Genomic DNA, 21,885 nt, shown 5'->3' on the forward strand with positions numbered 1-21,885 from the left:
CAAAGAGGCCTTCTCAGAGGAGGTATCATTTAAGCAGTGTTGGGTGAAGAAATGGAGCAAACGGACAGAGGGAATAGCATATGCAAAGGCTGGGTGATGAGTGTGAAGTGAGAAACAAGAAAGCAGACCCTGACTTTGGCAGCTGGGAATTGGCCCAATGTCCACAGCTAAACCACTGTGTTCTCCTGTTGAACATACTTTCACAGAATATCATTATCAGAAATGGCCAGTCTGGCCAGCATGAAACAAGACAAAAACAATACCCCTCTTGTTTATCTGACCACAGACAAAAACAAGGGCATTATCCAAATCACAAAAAGGCCCTCTCCATCTGTCCCCTGGCTAATGTGAGTGACAGCTCCTTCTCACTAATCACAGTATTGGCCTCACTTGGTTCCCCTGACTCCTAGGTAAAAAGGATTAAAATAAGTAGAAAATTGTCCTCACTTGCTATTTGCTACCAATCCAGAGCAAAGTCCACTTCCTTAAGCACCCCCAAGTCACCTAACATAAACTTCAGTTTTATAACAAACCCTTCTTCACACCGTCTTTCTGGGATGCTCTGTGGAGCCCCATTGCAACAAGACAATACACCCAACTTTGTCTGACTACAGGTGTGTTTCTGGTGGGTTTTGGCTGAAGGGAGTCAATAGGAATGGAGGTCCACCAAGTAGACCCTCCCTGCCCCCATCTGGGACCTTCCAAGAGCTCGCAGGAAGCATCTTTCCTTGCCTTTACACCATCTGGTAGCCCCAGGCGTCTCTCAGCTTATTGGCCACATCACTGCAATCTCTGCCTCCTTCTTCACATGGCCTTCTCTTGCATCTCTCTCTCTCTCTCTTTTTTTTTTTTTATATTTTTAAAAGAGTTTATTTATTTATTTGAGAAAGAGAGAGAGAGAGAGAGAGAGAGGCAGAGACACAGGCAGAGGGAGAAGCAGGCTCCATGCAGGGAGATGTGGGACTCGATCCCAAGTCTCCAGGGTCACGCCCTGAGCTGAAGGCGGCGCTAAACTGCTGAGCCACCTGGGCTGCCCTTCTCTCTTTTTTAAGATTTTATTTATTTATTCATGAGAGACACACACAGAGAGGCAGAGACATAGGAAGAGGGAGGAGAAGCAGGCTCCATGCAGGAAGCCTGATGTGGGACTGGATCCCGGGACTCCAGGATCATGCCCTGAGCCAAAGGCAGACGCTCAACTGCTGAGCTACCCAGGTGTCCCTTCTCTTGAATCTCTTGTAAAGACACTTGGCATTGGATTTAGGGTCCACTCTAAATCCAGGATGTGGCTTCCCATAACTCCGTGCACTCGCCCCTCCCGTCCTCTTTCCGCCATCTCTTGGAGCACCACAATGGTGTGCATGAATGTCCTGGCAGATCCTCTCAAGAGCATTAACAATGCTGAAAAGAGAGGTAAGAGCCAGGTTCTTATTAGGCCATGCTCCAAAGTCATCATCCGATTTCTCACTGTGATGATGAAGCGTGGTTACATCGGCGAATTTGAAATCATTGATGACCACAGAGCTGGGAAAATTGTTGTGAACCTCACAGGCAGGTTAAACAAGTGTGGAGTGATCAGCCCCAGATTTGACATACAACTGAAAGATCTAGAAAAATGGCAGAATAACCTGCTCCCATCCTGCCAGTTAGCTTTCATTGTCCTGATGACCTCAGCTGGCATCAAGGACCACGAAGAAGCAAGACGAAAACACACAGGAGGGAAAATCCCGGGATTCTTTTTCTAGGGATGTAATTCATACGTGCAAATAAAATGCCTCAATGGAAAAAAAATCCAGGATGCTGTCATCTTGAGATCCGTACCTTAATTACACCTACAGAGGCCTTTTTCCAAATAAGGTCACAGTTGCAGGTTCTGGAGGTCAGGACCTGAACATATTTGGGAACCATCATCACCTCAATACAAGTGCCTTGAGGGTTGTGAGTCCGTGAGAATAAAGATCTGCTGGAAGAGGAGAGGCCTAGATCCAGTAAATCACCCTGGACTCAGCTCGGCTGGCTGAGGTGTTTGGAAGTTCTCTTCAGAGCAGCATCCTTTGGACGAACTGTTCACCGTTCTGAAATATTAAAGGGAAAAGAGAATACCCCAAAAGGTCATCTCCTCCAATCAATCCTATCTTTGTGTTTCTGAGAACTGCTTTTTTAAGCTCCAACTGCCTGGAGCTGGGGGCGCGTCCACCCTCTGATAGGTATCTGCTGGCCTTTAGCAAAGTCCTGGAGATCCAAGGTTGCACAGGCGCTGTCCTTTCATCAAAAGCTGTCCCTTTGGGACGGACGTCTGAGCAGCTCAGTGGTTGAGCACCTACCTTTGTTGGCTCAGGATATGATCTGGGGTTCGGGGATCGAGTCCCACGTTGGGTTCCCCGCAGGGAGCCTGCTTCTCCCTCTGCCTATGTCTCTGCCTCTCTCTGTCTCTCATGAATAAATAAATAAAATATATAAAAAAAAAAAAAAAGCTAGTCCTCTTTTGGACCAGGCACCGTGTCTTTCATATTTCCATCAGGTTAACTCAGACATGGCCCTCTCTGCTGGTACTGTCCCCATCAGGGACAATTTGGAATGCAGTATAGAATTGCCATGGCCGCTGTGGAGACTTTCATTGGACAGGGATCTAGAAACAGGAAGGAAAAAACTGTCACAAAGAGATCATTTGTTAAAAAAAAAAAAAAAAAAAGAGATCATTTGTTGCATCTGTCTAAATAGACCATTTGGCCAAACATAAGAGACGCCCCTTTGTTTGTTTCAGACCTCGGGGCATCTGTAATAAGTGCTGGCTCTGCATTCTAGGGCTCCATAAGGTTGTCAAGGACCCAAATTAATCTTTTAAACTGAGTATAATGACCCTATTTTGTGCTTGCATGCATGTGCCAAATGGATTTTCCTCCACCGAAACTTCTCCCCTAAGGATCCTAAGGATCCGTTGACAGTGGAAATGTCATGTCTGAAGATGATTCCCCTCATTCTTTTTTTCTGTCTTTCTCCGTTTTCTCCTCACCTGGGAAACTTAAAAGCTGATTTAATGGAAATATCATTGTCTTTCTGTGGGTGTTCTCAGTGCCTACTCCAGCAAATGGGACAAAATGGCCAGAAGACACAAAAACCTGTACATATGTGTTTATAACAGCGCTGTAGACACTCATCAAAAGATGGAAAACAGGGCACCTGGGTGGCTCTGTCAGTTGAGCATCTGCCTTCAGCTCAGGTCATTATCCCAGGGTCCTGGGATTGAGTCCCACATCGGGCTCCCTGCTCAGCTAGGAGTCTGCTTCTCCCTCCTCTCTGCTCATGCACCCTCTGTCTCTAATAAATAAATAAAATCTTAGGGATAAAAATGGAAACAACCCAGATGCCCATCAACAGATGAACGGATGACCAAAATGTGATTCATCCATACAGTGGAATATTCTTCAGCCATAAAAAGGAATGAAGCTCTGACACGTGCGTGGTGTAGAAGAACACGGAGCACCTTGTGCTGAGTGAGAGAAGCCCAACACAAAAGGCCACACATTGTAGGATCCCATGTATATGAAATGTGTAGGACAGGCAAATCCAGGGAATGCAGATTGGTGGTTGTCAGGGGCTGGGGGAGGGGGAGGAAGAGGTGTCTGCTCATGGGGATGGGGTCTCCTTTTGGGGTGATGGAGATGTTCCAGAACTAGACAGAGGTGATTATACAACATGGTGAATGTATTAAATGTTGCTGAATTTCACCCTGACTTTGGTATTGTGAGACTGTGAGCACAAACTCCTGTTGAGCTATGCTGCACCTGGACTCTGGACCCACAGAAAGTCTGAGATAAGAAGTTTCAGCTACTAAGTATGTGGTCATTTGATGTGGCAGCAAATGGAAAAAGAATTCCATTTCTAAGTAAGAAAGAGATACAAGGAACTCCTGGGTGGCTCAGTCAGTTAAGTGTCTGCCTTTGGCTCAGGTCGTGATCTCAGGATCCTGGGATCAAGGCCCCAGTCAGGTTCCCTGCTCCGTGGGGAGTCTGCTTCTCCCTCTCTCTCTCCAGATCCCCCCCACCCCAACTGTGAGTGCTCTCTCCCTCTCTGTCAAATAAATAAATAAAATATAAAAGAGAGAGAGAGAGAGAAAATACTGGCCATTAAACATAATTGTGATGTGCCTTTTTAAAAAATTTTAAAAGATTTTATTTATTAATGAAAAACACTGAGAGAGAGAGACAGAGACACAGGCAGAGGGAGAAGCAGGCTCCATGCAGGAGCCCGACGTGGTGCTCGATCCCGGGTCTCCAGGATCATGTCCTGGGCTGAAGGCGGCACTAAACCGCTGAGCCACCCAGGGATTCCCTGTACCTTTATTTTTTTGCCATGTTTTTACTTAACATGCAAACACGATGTATAAATATATAATGTACATGTGTCTGTATTCTGTGTGCATAAATACACATAATTTATTTTGTCAACATTTCCCAGTTTTGAAAATGTACTAAAGTTACCTAAGATGTTAGTTTTCTGGGTAGCTGCGTGATTGGTATAGGGGACCTCTCTGTACTATTTTTGCAACTTCTTGTGGGTCTTTAACCTTTCAAAATAAAAAATGGGGAAGAAAAGAACTTTAAAAAAAATATTTTATTTATTGGGACACCTGAGTAGCTCAGCGGTTGAGCATCTGCCTTTGGCTCAGGGTGTGATCCTGGGATCTGGGATTGAGTCCCACATGGGGTTCCTTGCAGGGAGCCTGCTTCTCCCTCTGCCTATGTCTCTGCCTCTCTCTGTGTCTCTCATGAACAAATAAATAACATCTTAAAAAAATAAAAGAAATTGTTTATTTATTTGGGAGAGAGTGAGCGAGAGAGGAGAGAGCACAAGCCAAGGGAGGGGCAGAGGGAGAGGAAGAAGCAGACACGTCCCTGAACAGGGAGCCCAACATGGGGCTCCATCCTGCACCCTGGGATCATGACCTGAGCTGAAGGCATCTGCTTAACTGACTGAGCCACCCAGATACCCAAAAAGACCTTTCCATAACCATGTCTGAGCACAGAGAAAAGCAAGAACACCATACAAACCACAAAAATGGCCAAAAATCCCCCTTCCTGGCTACCAGGAGCAACTGTCACTTGTCACAGCTATAGCTGTATCCTCACCCTGTTCCTCCTATCTCCTAGATAAAAATCAAGATGCCCAAATAGTCATTCCTCCCACCTCCTGTTTGTGGTCAATCCAGAGTAAAACTATTCTTCTTTGAACCCAGTAAAAACAAGCCCCTTCTTGTCTGCATGTGGTGTATGTCTCCCTTGTTGCAGCAAGCCCATAACCGACATACCCAGCATTGTCCAACCAGAACTTCTGCTAGGGTCTGGCTGGGCCCCTGAGACATGGCTGCCATGGACAAGGCTGCTGGCCTTCGTCAGAGCCCGGAGTAGCTCAGAGGGACACGTTCCAAGGTTACTGCCCCTAAGAGCCTCAAATTCTAGGAATCTGACACTTGAAGACTCTGTATCCTTTATTCTCTTAATATAAATCACATCCATTTTAACCATGTTTAAGAGCATAGTTCAGTGGCATTAAGCACATTCACATTATTGTGTGGCCATCACCAGCCTCCATCCATAGAACTTTCTCCTCATGTCAAACTGAAACTGTCCCCATGAAACACTAACTCCTCCTTTTTCTTGGTTGCGGGTTGGTAAGTTTTGTTTATCTTCTAAAGGAACCAGCTCTTTGTTTCATTGATCTTTTCTATTGTTTTTAGTCTCTAGACATTTATTTCCATCCTGATCTTTATGATTTCCTTCCTCCTACTAATGTTAGGTTTTGTTTGTTCTTCTTTTTCTAGGTCCTTTGGGTGTTAAGTTAGATTGTTAATTTGTGTGTGTGTGTGTGTGTGTGTGTGTGTTTTAGTTTGGTTTTTGAAGAGAGCCTGTATTGCTATGAACTTCCCTCTTAAAACCCCTTTTGCTGTGTCCCATAGATTTTGGTATGTTATGTTTCTATTTCCATTTGTCTCTGGGTAATTTTTTTCTCCTTGGATTTATTTGATGACCTATTGAATATTCAGCAGCATTCCTGTTGAATCTCCATATTTTTGTGATTTTTTCAGTTTCCTTCTTGTAATTAATTTCTGGTTTCATACCATGATGGTTGGAAGAGATGTTTGATATGATTGCAATCTTCTTGAATTTATGGAGACTTGCTTTGTGACGTAACATGTGATTTGGAATGTTCTATAAAATGTATGTTAAGTTCATCTGGTCTAATGTGTCATTTAAGGCCACTGTTTCCTTTGGTTTTCTGTTGGGATGACCTACCCCATGATGTAAGTGGGGAGTTAAAGCCCCCTACTATTATTATATCACTGTCAGTTTCTCCCTTTATGCCTGTTAATATTTGTTTTATATATTTTTGCCCTTTTTGAAAAAAAAATTTATTTAGGGGCACCTGGGTGGCTCAGCTGGTTAAGCACCTGCCTTCTGCTCAGGTCATGATCTCAGAGTCTTGTCTGAGTCTCCCACATTGGCCTCTTTGCTCAGCAAGGAGTCTGAAGTTGGTTGCAAAGACTACATTTGTTGGAATGTTGCTTAAACCATGATAGATTTCTATCTTCACTGTGTTTGCTTTTTTTTAAGATTTATTTATTTATTTATTTATTTATTTATTTATTTATTATATTCTAATATATGTGGGAGATACACAGAGAGAGGCAGAGACATAGGCAGAGGGAGAAAGAAGCAGGCTCCCCACAGGGAGCCTGATGTGGAACTTGATCCCAGGATTCCAGGATCACACCCTGAGCAAAAGGCAGACACTCAACCACTGAGCCACCTAGGCATCCCTATCTTGACTGTTTTCCATCAATGTCTTCTAATAACCACTTAAACTATAAAATTGGGTCATTTCCCCTTGGAAAACTTTTCTACTGTTTTCTATAGATTAAAAATGGCACGGCTTTCATAGCACAGCACAGCACAAGGCTTCATGGCATGGCATGGCATGGCATGGCATGGCATGGCATGGCATTTTGGTTCGTTCACCAGGCACCCGTCTGTACCCTAGAATGTAATGGGAAAGGGGGGAATGCTAGCATCTCTCCTGCAGAGACTTTTACAGCAGGACAGTGATCATAGTGATTTTGTTCGAGGGATGCCTCCAGTCACTTTTGACACCTGGAACCTCTGACATATCCTGCATGGGACACCACCTGGGAGTCTGGGGGATTTTCTTGGAAATGGACCTGCTAGGCTTCTTTTTCAGTTCCCAAGGGCTCTCCCTTGGGATGCCTTTGAACCACTGGAAACCATTCAGATTGCAAAATTTAAGAAAGGACTGATCTCCTGTAACACTGCATGGTCTCAGTATGGTCTATCAGTTAGATCTCTCTTTTGTTGGAGACAGGGCAAATGGATTGAGGCACCCTAGGTCCAGGCCTTCATGGCTCTAAATCAGGACCTGGACCTAAGGGCCTCTTGCAGAACATGTTTGGTCAGTAAGCTCCGTCTGATATATTGGATGATAATTATCTAAATAGGCCTCCTCCTGGGGCCCCTGGGTGGCTCAGCCAGTTGAGTGTTTGCCTTCCACTCAGGTTGTGATCCCAGGGTCCTGGGATCTAGCCCCACGTCAGGCTTCTTGCTCAGTGGGGAATCTGCTTCTCCCTCTCCCACTGCTGCTCCCCCTGCTTGTGCTCTCTCGATTTCTATCAAATAAATAAATAAAATATTTAAATAAATAAATAGGCCTTCTCCTGATAGAATCCAGGTTGCTAGAGGAAACACAGACCATCCCTGTGTTTGAAGGACTGACCTTCTCTCACTGTTCCTCCTCCTAATAGATGTGGGGGCTTCTCCCTCATTCATTTACCAGGTTAATGGGTACAATAATTAGAGCCAGCTATCTCTGGTTTGTCTACTTTGAGAACAGGGACTTTAAGAAATATTCCTGAGTAGCTGCCAAAACTTTTGTTTCAGGGACGTTTCCTATCTTCTCTGGCCCATATGGACTGCTTATTTCCACTCTGGTGGAAAAAAAATCATGGTATCTGCTCATCTGATTGAGATGATGGGGTTTAGGACCAGGAAATCTTTTTCTCTGCCTTCTGGCAGCACTTCACCTCTTCTGCTTCCCCCTCCCCCTCAACCCTTTTCTGCATCACCTTGGGTGCAGCCTGCATACCTGGCTCCTATACCATCTGGGTGCCTCCAGCACTATTGGCTCCTTCTCCTACCCTGTTGTCAAGGAGTGAAGAGCACCCTCTTGAGTTTACACCACCCACTTCAGATTTCTCCACTGGTGCCCTAGGTTAAAATCGACAATGGGGGGCAGCCCGGGTGGCTCAGTGGTTTAGCATCGCCTTCAGCCCAGGGCGTGATCCTGGAGACCCCAGATCGAGTCCCACATGGGGCTCCCTGCATGGAGCCTGCTTCTGTCTCTGCCTCTCTCTCTCTCTCTCTCTCTCTCTCTCTCTCTCTGTGTGTGTGTCTCTCATGAATAAATAAATACAATCTTTAAAAAAATTATTTTGAAAAATTGACAATGAGGAACAAAGTGACTTTTAAGTGGACCCAGGTGGAACATTTTTTTTTTTTTAAGATTTATTTATTCATGAGAGACACAGAGAGAGAGGCAGAGATATAGCCAGAGGGAGAGGTAGGCTCCCTGTGCGGAGTCTGATTCGGGACTTGATCCCAGAATCCCGGGATCAGGATCTGAGCCAAAGGCAGATGCTCAACCACTGAGCCACCCAGGCACTCCTAAAAAGCAGATATGTTTTTTTTTTTATGAATTTTTATTTATTTATGATAGTCACAGAGAGAGAGAGAGAGAGAGAGAGAGAGGCAGAGACACAGGCAGAGGGAGAAGCAGGCTCCATGCACCGGAAGCCCGATGTGGGATTCGATCCCGGGCCTCCAGGATCGCGCCCTGGGCCAAAGGCAGGCGCCAAACCGCTGCACCACCCAGGGATCCCCATATATGTTTTTTTAAACGATATTATTTATTTATTCATGAGACACAGAGAGAGTGAGACAGACAGAGACATAGACAGAGGGAGAAAAAAAAAAGACAGAGGGAGAAGCAGGCTGCCTGCAGGGAGCCCGATGTGGGACTCGATCCCGGGACCCCAGGAACACGCCCTGAGCTGAAGGCAGACGCTTAACAGCTAAGCCACCCAGTCCCTCAGATATGTTTTATTAAAAAGATTCAAATTCTGCTTTCTCTCTGTTAAAAAGACAAGTTTTTTTTTAAAATTATTGGTCTGCTCTTGATAAGAAAATGTAAACAAAGTTGTTGTCTCTTTTCTTTGCTCAGAAAAAACAATTTCTTTTTTTTTTTTATATTTTATTTATTTATTTATTCATGAAAGACACATAGAGAGAGGCAGAGACAGACAGAAGGAGAAGCAGGCTCTTCTCAGGGAGCCCAATGAGAGACTCAATCCTCAGATCCATGATCATGCCCTGAACCAAAGGCAGACGCTCAATTGCTGAGCCACCCAGGCAACCCAGAAAAAACAATTTCTATGTTTTGTCTTTATTAAGTCTTTGATAATCCATAATCCTATTTATTAGACATGTGCTTTAAAACTTGCTTCAGCTTTAACAAACTTCCCTAAGATTTAAATTGTAAACAAAGTCTCTGATGAATTAGGCTTCTTTATTTGGTATGTTAAATTCTGGTATAAGGCCATCAGTGGATATTCTAATTATTGAAGTGTTCTGTGTCACAGAAATAACTGAATTTCCTTGTCAATTGCATCATAATGAACTCATATTAGGTTGTTTACAATGTCCATTTTTGAGTTTTTGTCAGTTATAATCATTCATATTCTCTTGAAAACGTGGTTTGTCTTCATGAAGATTCATTGAAAAGGATGAATCATTTAAGATCATAGAAATAGGGGGATCCCCGGGTGGCTCAGTGGTTTAGCACCTGCCTTCGGCCCAGGGCATGGTCCTGGAGTCCCGGGATCAAGTTCCACATCGGGCTCCCTGCATGGAGCCTGCTTCTCCCTCTGCCTGTGTCTCTGCCTCTCTCTTTGTGTGTCTCTCATGAATAAATAAATAAAATCTTTAAAAAAAGATCATAGAAATAAAATGGATAAGAATTTCCAGGACTATGGGACACCTGGGTGACTCAGTGGTTGAGCGTCTGCCTTCAGCTCAGGGTGTGATCCAGGTCTGGGAATTGAGTCCCACATTGGGCTCCCTGTGAGGAGCCTGTTTCTCCCTCTGTCTCTGTCTCTGCCTCTCTCTGCATCTCTCAGTCAATAAATAAATAAAATCTTAAAAATCTTAAAAAAAAAATTCAGGACCAGAAAGCTGCATTCAAACTGAACAAGAATTAGAAACATGAAACTAAATGAACTGGGATGCCTGTGTGGTTCAGCAGTTAAGCGTCTGCCTTTGGCCCAGGGGGAGATCCTGGAGTCTGGGGATCAAGTTCTACATTGGGCTCCCTCCAGGAAGCCTGCTTCTCCCTCTGCCTGTGTCTCTGCCTCTCTCTCTGTGTGTGTCTCTAATGAATAAATAAATAAAATCTTTAAAAAAAAAAAAAAAAGAAAGAAACTAAATGAACTGAGGAAGGTGATTACAGTGTTTGTGACTCATGATTAAAGCATTGCTGGTTCTCTAATGTTTACTCTTCCAGATTAAGGAAACTTTCTCTTAAGATATCTATGACTTGGGATGCCTGGGTGGCTCAGCGGTTGATTGCCTGCCTTGGGCCCAGGGTGTGATCCTGGAGTTCCAGGATTGAGCCCCACATCAGGCTCCCTGCATGGAGCCTGCTTCTCCCTCTGCCTGTGGTCTCTGCCTCTCTCTCTCTCTCTCTCTCTCTCTCTCTCTGAATATCATGAATAAATAAATAAAATCTTTTTTTAAAAAAAGATATCTATGACTTATAAAAATGTGATAGAGTATTCATTTATGAACAAACTGAAGCATTTCCGTACTTGAACCTCTGAAATTCAGTAAGTCTCGGTGAGTATTCTTTCTTCCATGGCTATCATAGTCATTTGCATAAATTCAGTAAGAATCTGTTCCCCTTGTAACAGGACACCATTGGAAACACTGGTTACTCTACCAAGGCTTTGACTGGAAGTCATATTTGAGAGGCATGCATAGGCTCAGATATGACCAGACAGCTTTAAGGAACTAATAATGTTGACTTCAAGATATCTTTATAGAGCCACAAAGCCCTTTGGAACTGCTGGCCTGATACTTGCATACAAAGTTCCCAGCAGCCTCACCTTATAAGTAAAGAATGTCACTTCCTGGCAGGTGCAGGGACCTCAGGATACTTTGGGGACCACCCAAATCCAGAGGTACTACAGGCATGTCTAGTGACAAGTATTTGGCTTAGCTTCTGGCCTGGCGAGACTACTAAAAAAAGTTCAGTGGAATCTCCATTGAAAAAAAAGAAAAAACTATGGACTTGTGAAGATAATGGGTGATCCCACTTTCCTTATGATTGGATTGGATGATGCGCTCGGGCATCCTTATTTCCTGAGACAAGTTTTTTCCCACTTACCAGTGATTCTTCGGAACAAGGGTATTGTTAAGTCTGCACCTCAAAGAGGGCTTCTTGATAGTTTTATTTCTTAGTCGTATTTGTTCCAGGAACTTTTTTTTTAAGATTCTATTTATTTATTTATTTTTTTTATTTATTTATTTATTTATTTATTTATTTATTTATTTATTTATTTATTTATTTATTTATGACACACAGAGAGAGAGGCAAAGACATAGGCAGAGGGAGAAGCAGGTCCCCTGCAGGGAGCCCAATGCAGGACTCAATCCCAGGACCCTGAGATCCCAACCTGAGCCAAAGGCAGATGCTCAATCACTGAGCCACCCAGGTGCCCTTGTCCCAGGAACTATTTTTTAAAAAAAAAGATTTTATTTGCTTATTCATGAGAGACAGAGAGAGAGAGAGAGAGAGAGAGAGGCAGAGACACAGGCAGAGGGAGAAGCAGGCTCCATGCAGGGAGCCCTACATGGGACTCGATCCTGGGTCTCCAGGATCACACCCTGGGCCAAAGGCAGGCACTAAACCGCTGAGCCACCCAGGCTGCCCTGCTCAGGGATTATTGATCTTGTTTATTTTAGCCTATCAGACTTCACAAATTCCCGCATTGCAAATGCAGATAGCAGTTGATTTACTGATGGCAGTAGTTTCATGGAAAAGGGGGCAACAAAAGCTGGGTATGCTACAGTCAGTCTCACTCAGATTGTTGAGGCCAAAGCCCTCCCAGCAAGTATATCTGCCCAAAAAGGAGAGTTAAGAGTGCTCACTTGTGGGGTGCCTGAGTGGCTCAGCCAGTTAAGCATCTGACTTCTGCTCAGGTCATCATCTCAGAGTCTTGGTGTTAAGCCCCAAATCCCCAGTCAGCAGAGAGTCTGCTTCTCCCTCCCCTCTGCCCTTCTCCCCACTCGTTCTCTCTCTCAAATAAATAAAATCTTAAAAAAAAAAAAAAAAAAGAGTGCTCACTTGTGCTTTACAATTGGCAGAGGGCTTCAAAATTAATATCTATACTGACTCTAAATATGCCTTCCTGGTCCTATATGCTCATAGAGCAATTTGGAAGGAAAGGGGATTATTATCAAGCCATAAGTTCCCAGATAGAGACCTGAAATTATGACTTCTCTGGAAGCCATACACTTACCTAAGGAGGTAACTATAACTCGCCTCAAAGGACATCAAAAGGATATGAGGATATGACCTCAGAATCTAAAGGGAACTATCTGGCATACCATGCAGCCAAGCAGGCAGCACCAAATAAACAAATATTAAGTTTTACATCAGTCTTCACTCCAATAAAGTCCATAACTCCAGTCTCTTCAGACCAAGAAATTCACATAGCCCAGGAACAAGGATATTCAAAAAAAAATGCACAGGACTGGCTTGTTAATAAGGGAAAAATCTTTATGCCCCAAAATAACTAATGGAAGGTAATACAGGATTTACACCAGGCTACTCATTGGAATAGGAAGGCTACTGAGGTGACAAAAACTTTGCCCAAAGAAACTGTCCCTAGATTGGGACCCCTTGATCCCTACAAAGTGAGAATGGACTGTCTTTTATGGCACAAATAATTCAGCCAATAGCTTGGGCCTTAAAAATTAATTACTAGGGCAGCCCCGGTGGCTTAGCGGTTTCGCGCTGCCTTCAGCCGGGGACGTGATCCTAGAGACCTGGGATTGAGTCCCATGTCGGGCTCCCTGTATGGAGCCTGCTTCTCCCTCTGTCTTTGTCTCTGCCTTTCTCTCTCTCTCTCTCTCTCTCTCTCTCTTTCTCTCTCTCTCTGTCTCTAATAAATAAATAAAATCTTTTTAAAAAAATTACTAGCTACATTTGGCCCAGTGTCCACAATCCTCTGGAAAAGTGGCCCTCCAAAACCAAATGGCCCTTAATATCCTGACTGTAGTTCAAAGAGGCCCAGAACTAGAACTAGATGACTGGCTCCTAATGGGGTCCAGTGGCTATGCTAATGGATACACACACACACACACACACGTGCATGCGCACATACATATACACACACACATATATTTCCCCATTCATCTGTGGACATCTGGGTTGCTTCCACCTTTTGGCTATTCTGAATGATGTTGCTACGAACATGGGTATGCAAAAATCTATTCAATATTTGCTTTCAGTTCTTTTGGGGATATACCCAGAAATGTATTGCTGGATCCTACAGTAATTCTGGATTTCATTTTAATTTAATTTAATTTATTTATTTATTCATGAGAGACACAGAGAGAGAGAGAGAGAGAGGCAGAGACACAGGCAGAGGGAGAAGCAGGCCCCATGCAGGGAGCCCAATGTGGGACTTGACCCTGGGACTCCAGGATCATGCCCTAGGCCAAAGGCAGGTGGTCAACCACTGAGCCACCCAGGGATCCCCCCTGCATTTAATTTTTTAAGGAATTTTCAAATAGTTTTCCATAGTGGCTACTGATGTGGTTTGAAGTAGGGTTCAGGAGCCAATGGCCAACAAAGAAATTCTTGAGACTTTCTTGGTGCAAGGTATTTTTTTATTTGTTTTGTGTGTGTGTGTGTGTGTGTGTGTGGTTTTTATTATAGTGCAGGACAGGACCTGTGGGCAGAAAGAGCTGCATTTTAAGTGTGAGAGGTGACTGATTATATACTTGGGAGTTAAAGGAGGTAAAGAAATAGGAAGCTTCCAAAAGGATTGTCACATATTAAAGAAGACTCAGGATCCTGGAGGCCCGGCTGTGGTCACCCTTAGGTTGTTCTGCCTTCTAGCAAGGCATTAACAGCAAGACCACTGGGGAGTTTCCTGGTGAAAGATATCCTTGGCCTGCCTCAGGTACTTGTCAATAGGCTGCAGGTTATAAGGAGATTTAATTTTATCTACGTTTCTTTTTCTTTTGCTCTCCACATCAGCTGTGATTTTTTTCAGTACAGTATTTTACTTATTTATTAATGTTTGTTAAGGTGAGATTCATATGACATCAAATTAACCAATTAGAGGGCATCTGGGTGGTTTAGTTGGTTGAGCATCTGCCTTCTGCTCAGGGTCCCAGGGTCCTGGGATCAAGTCCTGCATTGGGCTCTCTGTTCTGCAGGGAGCCTGCTTCTTCCTCTGCCTCTCTCTCTCTCTCTTTCACGAATAAATAAATTACATCATAAAATTTTTTAATTATGGGCAGCCCCAGGCAGCTCAGCGGTTTGGTGCCTGCCTTCAGCCTAGCGTGTGATCCTGGGGTCCCAGGATCGAGTCCCACATCGGGCACCCTGCAGGGAGCCTGCTTCTCCCTCTGCCTGTGTCTCTGCCTCTCTGTGTGTGTGTGTCTCTCATGAATAAATAAATAAAATCTTTTTAAAATTTGTTTTAATTAACCAATTAGAGTGTACAATTCAGTTACATTTACTATATTCATGATGTTGTGGAATTAATGCAGGGAACAAAGGCAAAAAGGAGATATAGCTAAATCTCTGGAACACTTGAGTGGCTTCGTGGGTTAAGTATCTGACTCTTGGTTTCTGTTCAGGTCATGATCTCAGTGTTGTGAGATTGAGCCCCACTTCGAGCTCCATGTGCAGCAGGAGTTGGGTAGGGAGAGGGTCAGCTTTAGATTCTCTCCCTCTCCCTCTGCCCCTTCCCTACTCGGTCTTGTGTGTGTGTCTGTGTGTGTGTGTGTGTCTGTGTGTGTGCGTATGCTTTCAAATAAATCTTTTAAATTTTTATTTATTTTGGGATCCCTGGGTGGCGCAGCGGTTTGGCGCCTGCCTTTGGCCCAGGGGGCGATCCTGGAGACCCGGGATCAAATCCCACATCTGGCTCCTGGTGCATGGAGCCTGCTTCTCCCTCTGCCTCTCTCTCTCTCTCTGTGTGACTATCATAAATAAAAAATAAATAAATAAATAAATAAATAAATAAATAAATAATAAAAATAAAATTTTATTTATTTTAATTTTTTAAAGATTTTGTTTAGGGACACCTGAGTGGCTCAGTGGTTAAACATCTGCCTTTGGTTCAGGGTTTGACCCTAAAGTCCCAGGATCAAGTCCCACATCGGACTCCCTGTAGAAAGCCTGCTTCTTCTCCCTCTGCCTGTGTCTCTTGTGAGTAAATAAGTAAATAAATAAATAATAAAGATTTTGTTTATTTGAAAGAGAGAGCACAAGCAAAGGGAATGGCAGAGGGAAAGGGAAAAGCAGGCTCCCCACTGAGCAGAGGGTCTGATGCAGGGGGCTCGATACCAGGACCCCAGGATCATGACCTGAGCCAAAGGTAGATGCTCAACCAACTGAGCCACGCAGGCGCCTCTAAAAAATTTATTTTTTAAAATTAAATCTCCTTATAACCTGCAGCCCAAGTACTTGAGGCAGCCTGAGTATAATTCCTCCAGGAAACTCCCCAACGGTCTTACTCTTAATACCTTGCTAGAGGGAAAAACTACCTGAGCTTGACCATAGCCAAGTGTCCAGGATCCTGTGAGTCTCCTTTAGCCTATGAAAATCTTTTGGAAACTTTCCTTTTCTTTACTTCCCCCAACTCCCAAGTATATAATCAATTACTCCTCATAATCCCAGGACAGCTTTTTGTGCTCATGGGTCCCATCCCTGTGCTTTAATAAAACCACTTTTTTGCACCAAAGACATCTCAAGTATTTTTTCTTGGCCATTGGCTATGGTCCTCACCCCACAAACACCCCAAAAAACGACATCACTCTGGGTGGTGCGTGTTCTCCCACCACAGGACTCCTGGCACAGTCTCAGGCCTGGAGAGAAGCCCGCCCGGACATGTGCCTCTCCTCCTCCTCCCCCCAGCTGTGGGCTCTGACCCCAGCTAAAGGGCATGGGGCCTCTGCAGGCATCTTGTCTTGAAAACAAATGTTTGAGCAAGGACTGAATTTAGCAAACATCCTGCACCTTTGTGTGGATGGCACTTGCCCCAGGATGGCTGGGGTGGGGACCAGATTTCAACAGTTGACCAGGACACAAATCTGCTATTTGCTTTCTGGGGTTGACCCTTCCTCCCAGTAAATGCAATCTGTGGGTGCCCTGCAGCCCTTGCACACCTGGGCTATTTTTGACATGGAGACCAAAGGTAAAAGGAAACATAAATACAATTAAATTCCCTTAGGGACGCCTGGGTGGCTCTGTGGTTGAGCAGTTGACCGTTTGCCTTTGGCTCAGGGTGTGATCTCATAGTCCTGGGATAGAGTCCCCTTTGGGCGCCCCACTGGGAACCTGCTTCTCCCTCTGCCTATATCTCTACCTCTCTCTCTGTCTCTCATAAATAAATACATAAAACCTTTACAAAAACAGAGAGAGAGAGAGAGAGAACTTGCAGAGAGAGAGAGAGAGAGAGAGAACTTGGGCTCATCCACAAATACTTGAGGCAAGCAGAGTGTAACCTCCCTCCAGAAATTCCCAATCTGACTGTTAATGCCTTGCTAGATGGAAAAACAACCTTAGTTTGACAAATAGCGGGGCCTCCAAGATCCTGTAAGTCTTCTTTAACATGTGAAAATCCTTTTAGAAGCTTCCTTTATATTATTTCCCCCAACTCCAAAGTATATAATCAATTGCTCCTCATAATCCCAGGGCAGCTCTTTCTGCCTATGGGTCCCATCCCTGTCCTATAATAGAGCCAACTTTTTGGACCAAAAACGTTTCAAGAATTCTTCCCTGACCACTGGCTCATGAAACCCCACTTCACATCACATCATTTTCACTTTGCCCTGATAGCAGCTATCTGGGTGCCTTTTTCCCTGCATCAAACATGGACCTCCATGAGCAGCCCTGGGCTGGGGTCCCCTCAGAGCCTGCAGTCATCCTGGCAGTGCCTTTGGTCATGGGCAGTGCCTTTACTACCCATGTAAGGAGAGAGAGCCCAGAACTATCCACCTCCTCAGAACACACACTCATTTTTATGGACCAGGAAAGTGAAAGTTCAAGGCAGTGAGATGCCCATGCTTAGCTGGTAAGCAGTAAAGTCAGGATTTGAACTCAGCTCTGCCAGGCTCTAAGTCCAGAGCCTCACCACCAAACTGGGGGTGGGCATAAGGAGAGAAAGGAAAAGGAGCAGTAGGGGATTAGAGTTGGCTTCATGCTACCAGATGCATTTTGTTCTGAGGGCAGTAGGGAGCTATGCAGGATGTGTGAGCTGGGGAGGGAGTCTGGGTGTTAGATCCCTCAGGCATAGGGGGCAGGGTAAAGACCAGAATGCAGGGAGGGGAGACCAAGGGGCTGATTCAGAGTCTGAGTAAAGAGGATCTGGGATCAGCAGGTGTTGGAGGGAGGCAAGAGGGAGGCTTGTCCAGGTGTCTGGCTCCAGTTCAAACACCCTCATTCCCTAACACCTGTGAGTCAGATCCCTCCAACACCGTTCATGTTTCTCCCATGATTGTGTTGATATTTTTCTTGATTTCATCAAACATAGGAGCTGTAGGGGGCTACAGATTTTCATAAGCCCTCCAGAACAATCTGGCTCTTTAAATTTAATGCTGTGTGTTAAAAAAAAAAAGTAACAAGAAAAATAAAAAAATTTTAAAGAAATCAAAAGATGAGGGACACCTGGGTGGCTCAGCGGTTGAGCATCTGCCTTTGGCTCAGGGCCTGATCCCGGGGTTGGGGAGTGAATCCTGTATGGGGCTCCCTGAGAGGAGCCTGCTTCTCCCCCTGCCTATATCTCTGCCTCTCTCTCTCTGTGTCTCTAATGAATGAATGAATAAATAATTAATTAATTAATTAATTAATTAAAATATTTTTAAAAAATCAAAAGATGAATCAGATTTATAATTACTGCTCAGGAAACATTTCTATGACTTACTCTTGAAAGGAAAAAGTAGATTTCAGAGCAAAATTAATATGACCCATTATGCATTTAAAAAAAAAAGGAAATCTTTCCCTCTTGATCTTTTTTTTTTCCATGATGTAGGAGCTCTGTGTTGTCGGGGCAACAATGAGTTTGACCTGCTTTTTGAGTGACCTATTGCTAGGTCAGAATTTGGAGAAAGTGATGTGAATGACCCAGGGAAGGGCAGCAACTGCTGCAGTTGCTTCAGCAATTTCATTGAGATTCTATACTGCAGGTTGGGCTGGTGTGAGGGGAGCTGTCTCCTCAGGAGCTTCTGATTTAGGGGGATCCCAGATTCCTGCTCCAGTCTGAGACCTGGCCCCAAGGAGGACAGGATATAAAGTGGATCCTTTATCCTTGTACTGCTGTGCCCCAGATGTCCCTGGAGCCAGCTAAGCCTGAAGCTGACACAAGTTGTGGACCCGGAGAGGACACAGGTAGGGTCAAACCAGTGGAAACTTACCTACTTCCCACCAGGTCCTGTCTTTTGCTCAGTTTGGCTTCTTGACAACTCTCTCACAGCACCAGAACAACAAGAATTTAAGGCCTCTGTTGGCCTCAGCTGCGGATGCCAAGATCAGCAGGGAAGACGGAGACAAGCCTGAGGCCCTGGGGTGTTGTGGGGGGGCGGGGAGCTTTGTAGCTGGCCCCTCCCCCTCACTTAGTAGAATGAATCAACAGTACTAAGGAATGGGGTGTAGAAAGTGAGCGGGAAGCAGAAGGCTTCCCAGGATGGCAGGGTTACCTGGAGGAGGAGCAGTTCTGAGAAGGGTGCTGGGGAGCTGCTGAGTTGAAGTCACCTGGTTAAGCTGATGTAGATGTTCTGAACAGACCCTCCCCCACCCCCTGTGGGAATCAGCTCAGCTGCAGGATAAGCAGATGCCAGGAAGGGGTCAGGAGCCTGGCTGCATGCAAAAATGCTAAATAAAATATTAGCAAATTGAGTTCAGCTGCACTTTAAAGGACACCATACCAGGGGCATCTAGGGTTGTTGTTTTTTTTGCTTCCCGGAAAAGGCAAGGAAAGTTCAGCATCAGAAATCTCACTTACTCAATGAAGAGATGAAAGGAGAAAAATACCAAACGATCATCTCACTATGCTGGAAAAGCATTGGATAACATTCAGCAACCACTTCTGATTTTTCAAAGTTCTTAATTCAAAGTAGGAAAAAAATTAGTCTGACCAAAGATCATGCTTAGAAAGAAATCATCTGCATTGTGCTGGATGGTGAAACAGAAGGGGCACCATAGTCCAGGACAGGGCTAGAATGCCCGCAGTCATGGCTACTATTAAATGCTGATGCAGAGGTGCTGGCCAATGTAATAAAATAAGAAAAATAATTGAGACCGGATGATACTATCATTGATAGAAAATCAGAAAGAATAAACAAACAAAATAGATAAAACTGATGAAGAGACTGAATGCAAGACCAATAGAGGTGGAACACACGGGATTTTTAGGGCAGTAAAATTATTCTGTAGGATATCATTGGTCAGGATTTCAATATCAGGTGGAGACATGGCATTGCACCTTTGTCAAAACACATATACAACACAGAGAGTAAACTGTGAATTTCAGTTAATAATAATGTACCAATACTCACTCATCAACTTTAACAAACATGCCGTACTAAGGAAAGATGTTAATAATAGGGGAAACTGGGGCTATAGGGGAGAGAGAGGTCTATGGGAACTTTCTAAGCATTCTGCTCAATCTTTCTGTAATCTTAAAACTGCTTTAAAAAATAAAATCAATTAATTAAAAAATAAATCAAGGAAATAATTACTAAAAAAAGGGTGCTTGCTACTGAGTCACTGTTCAATAAACACTAACACTTCTAATATGAGAAAACTACTTGGCACATACAAGCTCAATAAATGTCAACCATTTAAAAATATTCCTCTATTTTGATTATAAAAATGAATGACTTTAAAAATTAAATACAGGGGCGGCTCAGTTAGTTAAGCATCTGCCTTTGGCTTAGGTTGTAGTCCCGGGGCTCTGGGATTGAGCTCCACATCAGGCTCGCTGCTCAGTAGGGAGTCTGCTTCTCCCTCTGTCCCTCCCTGCCTCCTCATGCTTTCTCTCTCAAATAAATAAAATCTTTAATAAATAATAAATTTTAATATTAAATATATACTATGAAAAAGGAAACCCTACATATGCCATCTTGACTCTTTTTGAGCATGGAATAGTGGTGTTCAACTGGGAATGATTCTGCTCTCCTGGGACCACTGGTGATATCTGAAGACATCTTTGGTTATTACAACTTAGGGGGAGGGAGAGTGCTACTGTTATCTAGTGGGTGAAAGCCAGAAATGCTTCTCAACATCCTATAATCCACAGAATAACACTCACAATAGAGGCTTCCTCAGCCCAATATGTCAACAGTGCCCTGACTGAGAAATTCTGGCCGTGACTTTTTTTTTTAATCAGAATGAGGCCTGATTATGGGTATCACCAGGCAACTTGCTTTTTCTTCCTGTCACCGGGAGTTCTGTGAAGCCCCACCCTGATATTTTTATCACCAGTCTGGTTTTCTTCCCCCTGAAAGCACCGTGTCCTATATTCCAGTCTCTTGAGATGTACATTTGGACTGTCTTTTTTTTTTTTTACCCTCAGCCCTTGGCTTTTCTGAACCCCAGTATATTCCCCATACACACTAGTGCATTGTTTTGGGCCAGGGTCAGGCAACATCATTCAACGGCTCAGAGTCCCTGATTTCTGCTGATGCTGGGAGGTCTTACTATAAAGCTATGGTGATCAAGATAAGGTAGTACCAGTATAGGCAGGGACCTGCTGTTCTCACTCAGGGCTGGCTCTGCCCCCAAGGGACATTGGGCAATGTCTGGAGACATTTTTGGTCGTCATGACTCAAAGGAAGTGCTATTGGCATTGGGTAAGTTGAGGCCAGGGATACTACCACATGTCCTATAGCATTGTAGCTATAGTAGAACAGTCCCCACCACAAAAGATGATTTAGACTCAAGTATCAGTAATGCCAAACCTGGAATCGAGAAATACACCAGTGAATAAAAATAGAGTAGAGAAATAACCCACAGATGTACTGGCCCCTTGATTTTTTTTTTATTTTTTTATTTTTCATTTTTTATTTATTTTTTATTTTTATTTTTTGGCCACCTGATTTTTGACAAAGGTGCCAAGGTAATTCACTTGAGACTGGGAAGAAAAATGTTTCATACAAAAAGCTTAACTCTTAAAACAATATAGCTTCTAGAACTAAATAAAGGAGAATGTCTTAATGATTATAGGTTAAGCAAAGATTTCTTTCATTGGCACAAGAAGCCTCAACCTTCAAAGAAAAAAAGAATTTGGGATCCCTGGGTGGCGCAGCGGTTTGGCGCCTGCCTTTGGCCCAGGGCGCGATCCTGGAGACCCCGGATCAAATCCCACGTCGGGCTCCCTGCGTGGAGCCTGCTTCTCCCTCTGCCTGTGTCTCTGCCTCTCTGTCTCTCTCTGTGTGACTATCATGAATAAATAAATAAAATCTTAAAAAAAAAAAAAGAATTTCTAGCCAAAGCAATTAGACATGAAAAAGAAATAAAAAG

General features: G+C 44.0%; 1 protein-coding gene across 1 annotated transcript; it reads left to right on the forward strand.

Annotated features, from left to right (window-relative positions):
* Positions 1-1,352: 1,352 nt before the first annotated feature.
* On the forward strand, positions 1,353-1,791 carry LOC112666953 (40S ribosomal protein S15a-like). Its single transcript, XM_035702577.2, has one exon. The coding sequence runs from the start codon at positions 1,353-1,355 to the stop codon at positions 1,743-1,745; it is 393 nt and encodes a 130-aa protein (XP_035558470.1). The 3' UTR covers positions 1,746-1,791.
* Positions 1,792-21,885: the final 20,094 nt, after the last annotated feature.

Source organism: Canis lupus, chromosome 20 (assembly GCF_003254725.2).
Source record: "Canis lupus dingo isolate Sandy chromosome 20, ASM325472v2, whole genome shotgun sequence".
Classification (NCBI taxonomy): Eukaryota; Metazoa; Chordata; class Mammalia; order Carnivora; family Canidae; genus Canis; species Canis lupus.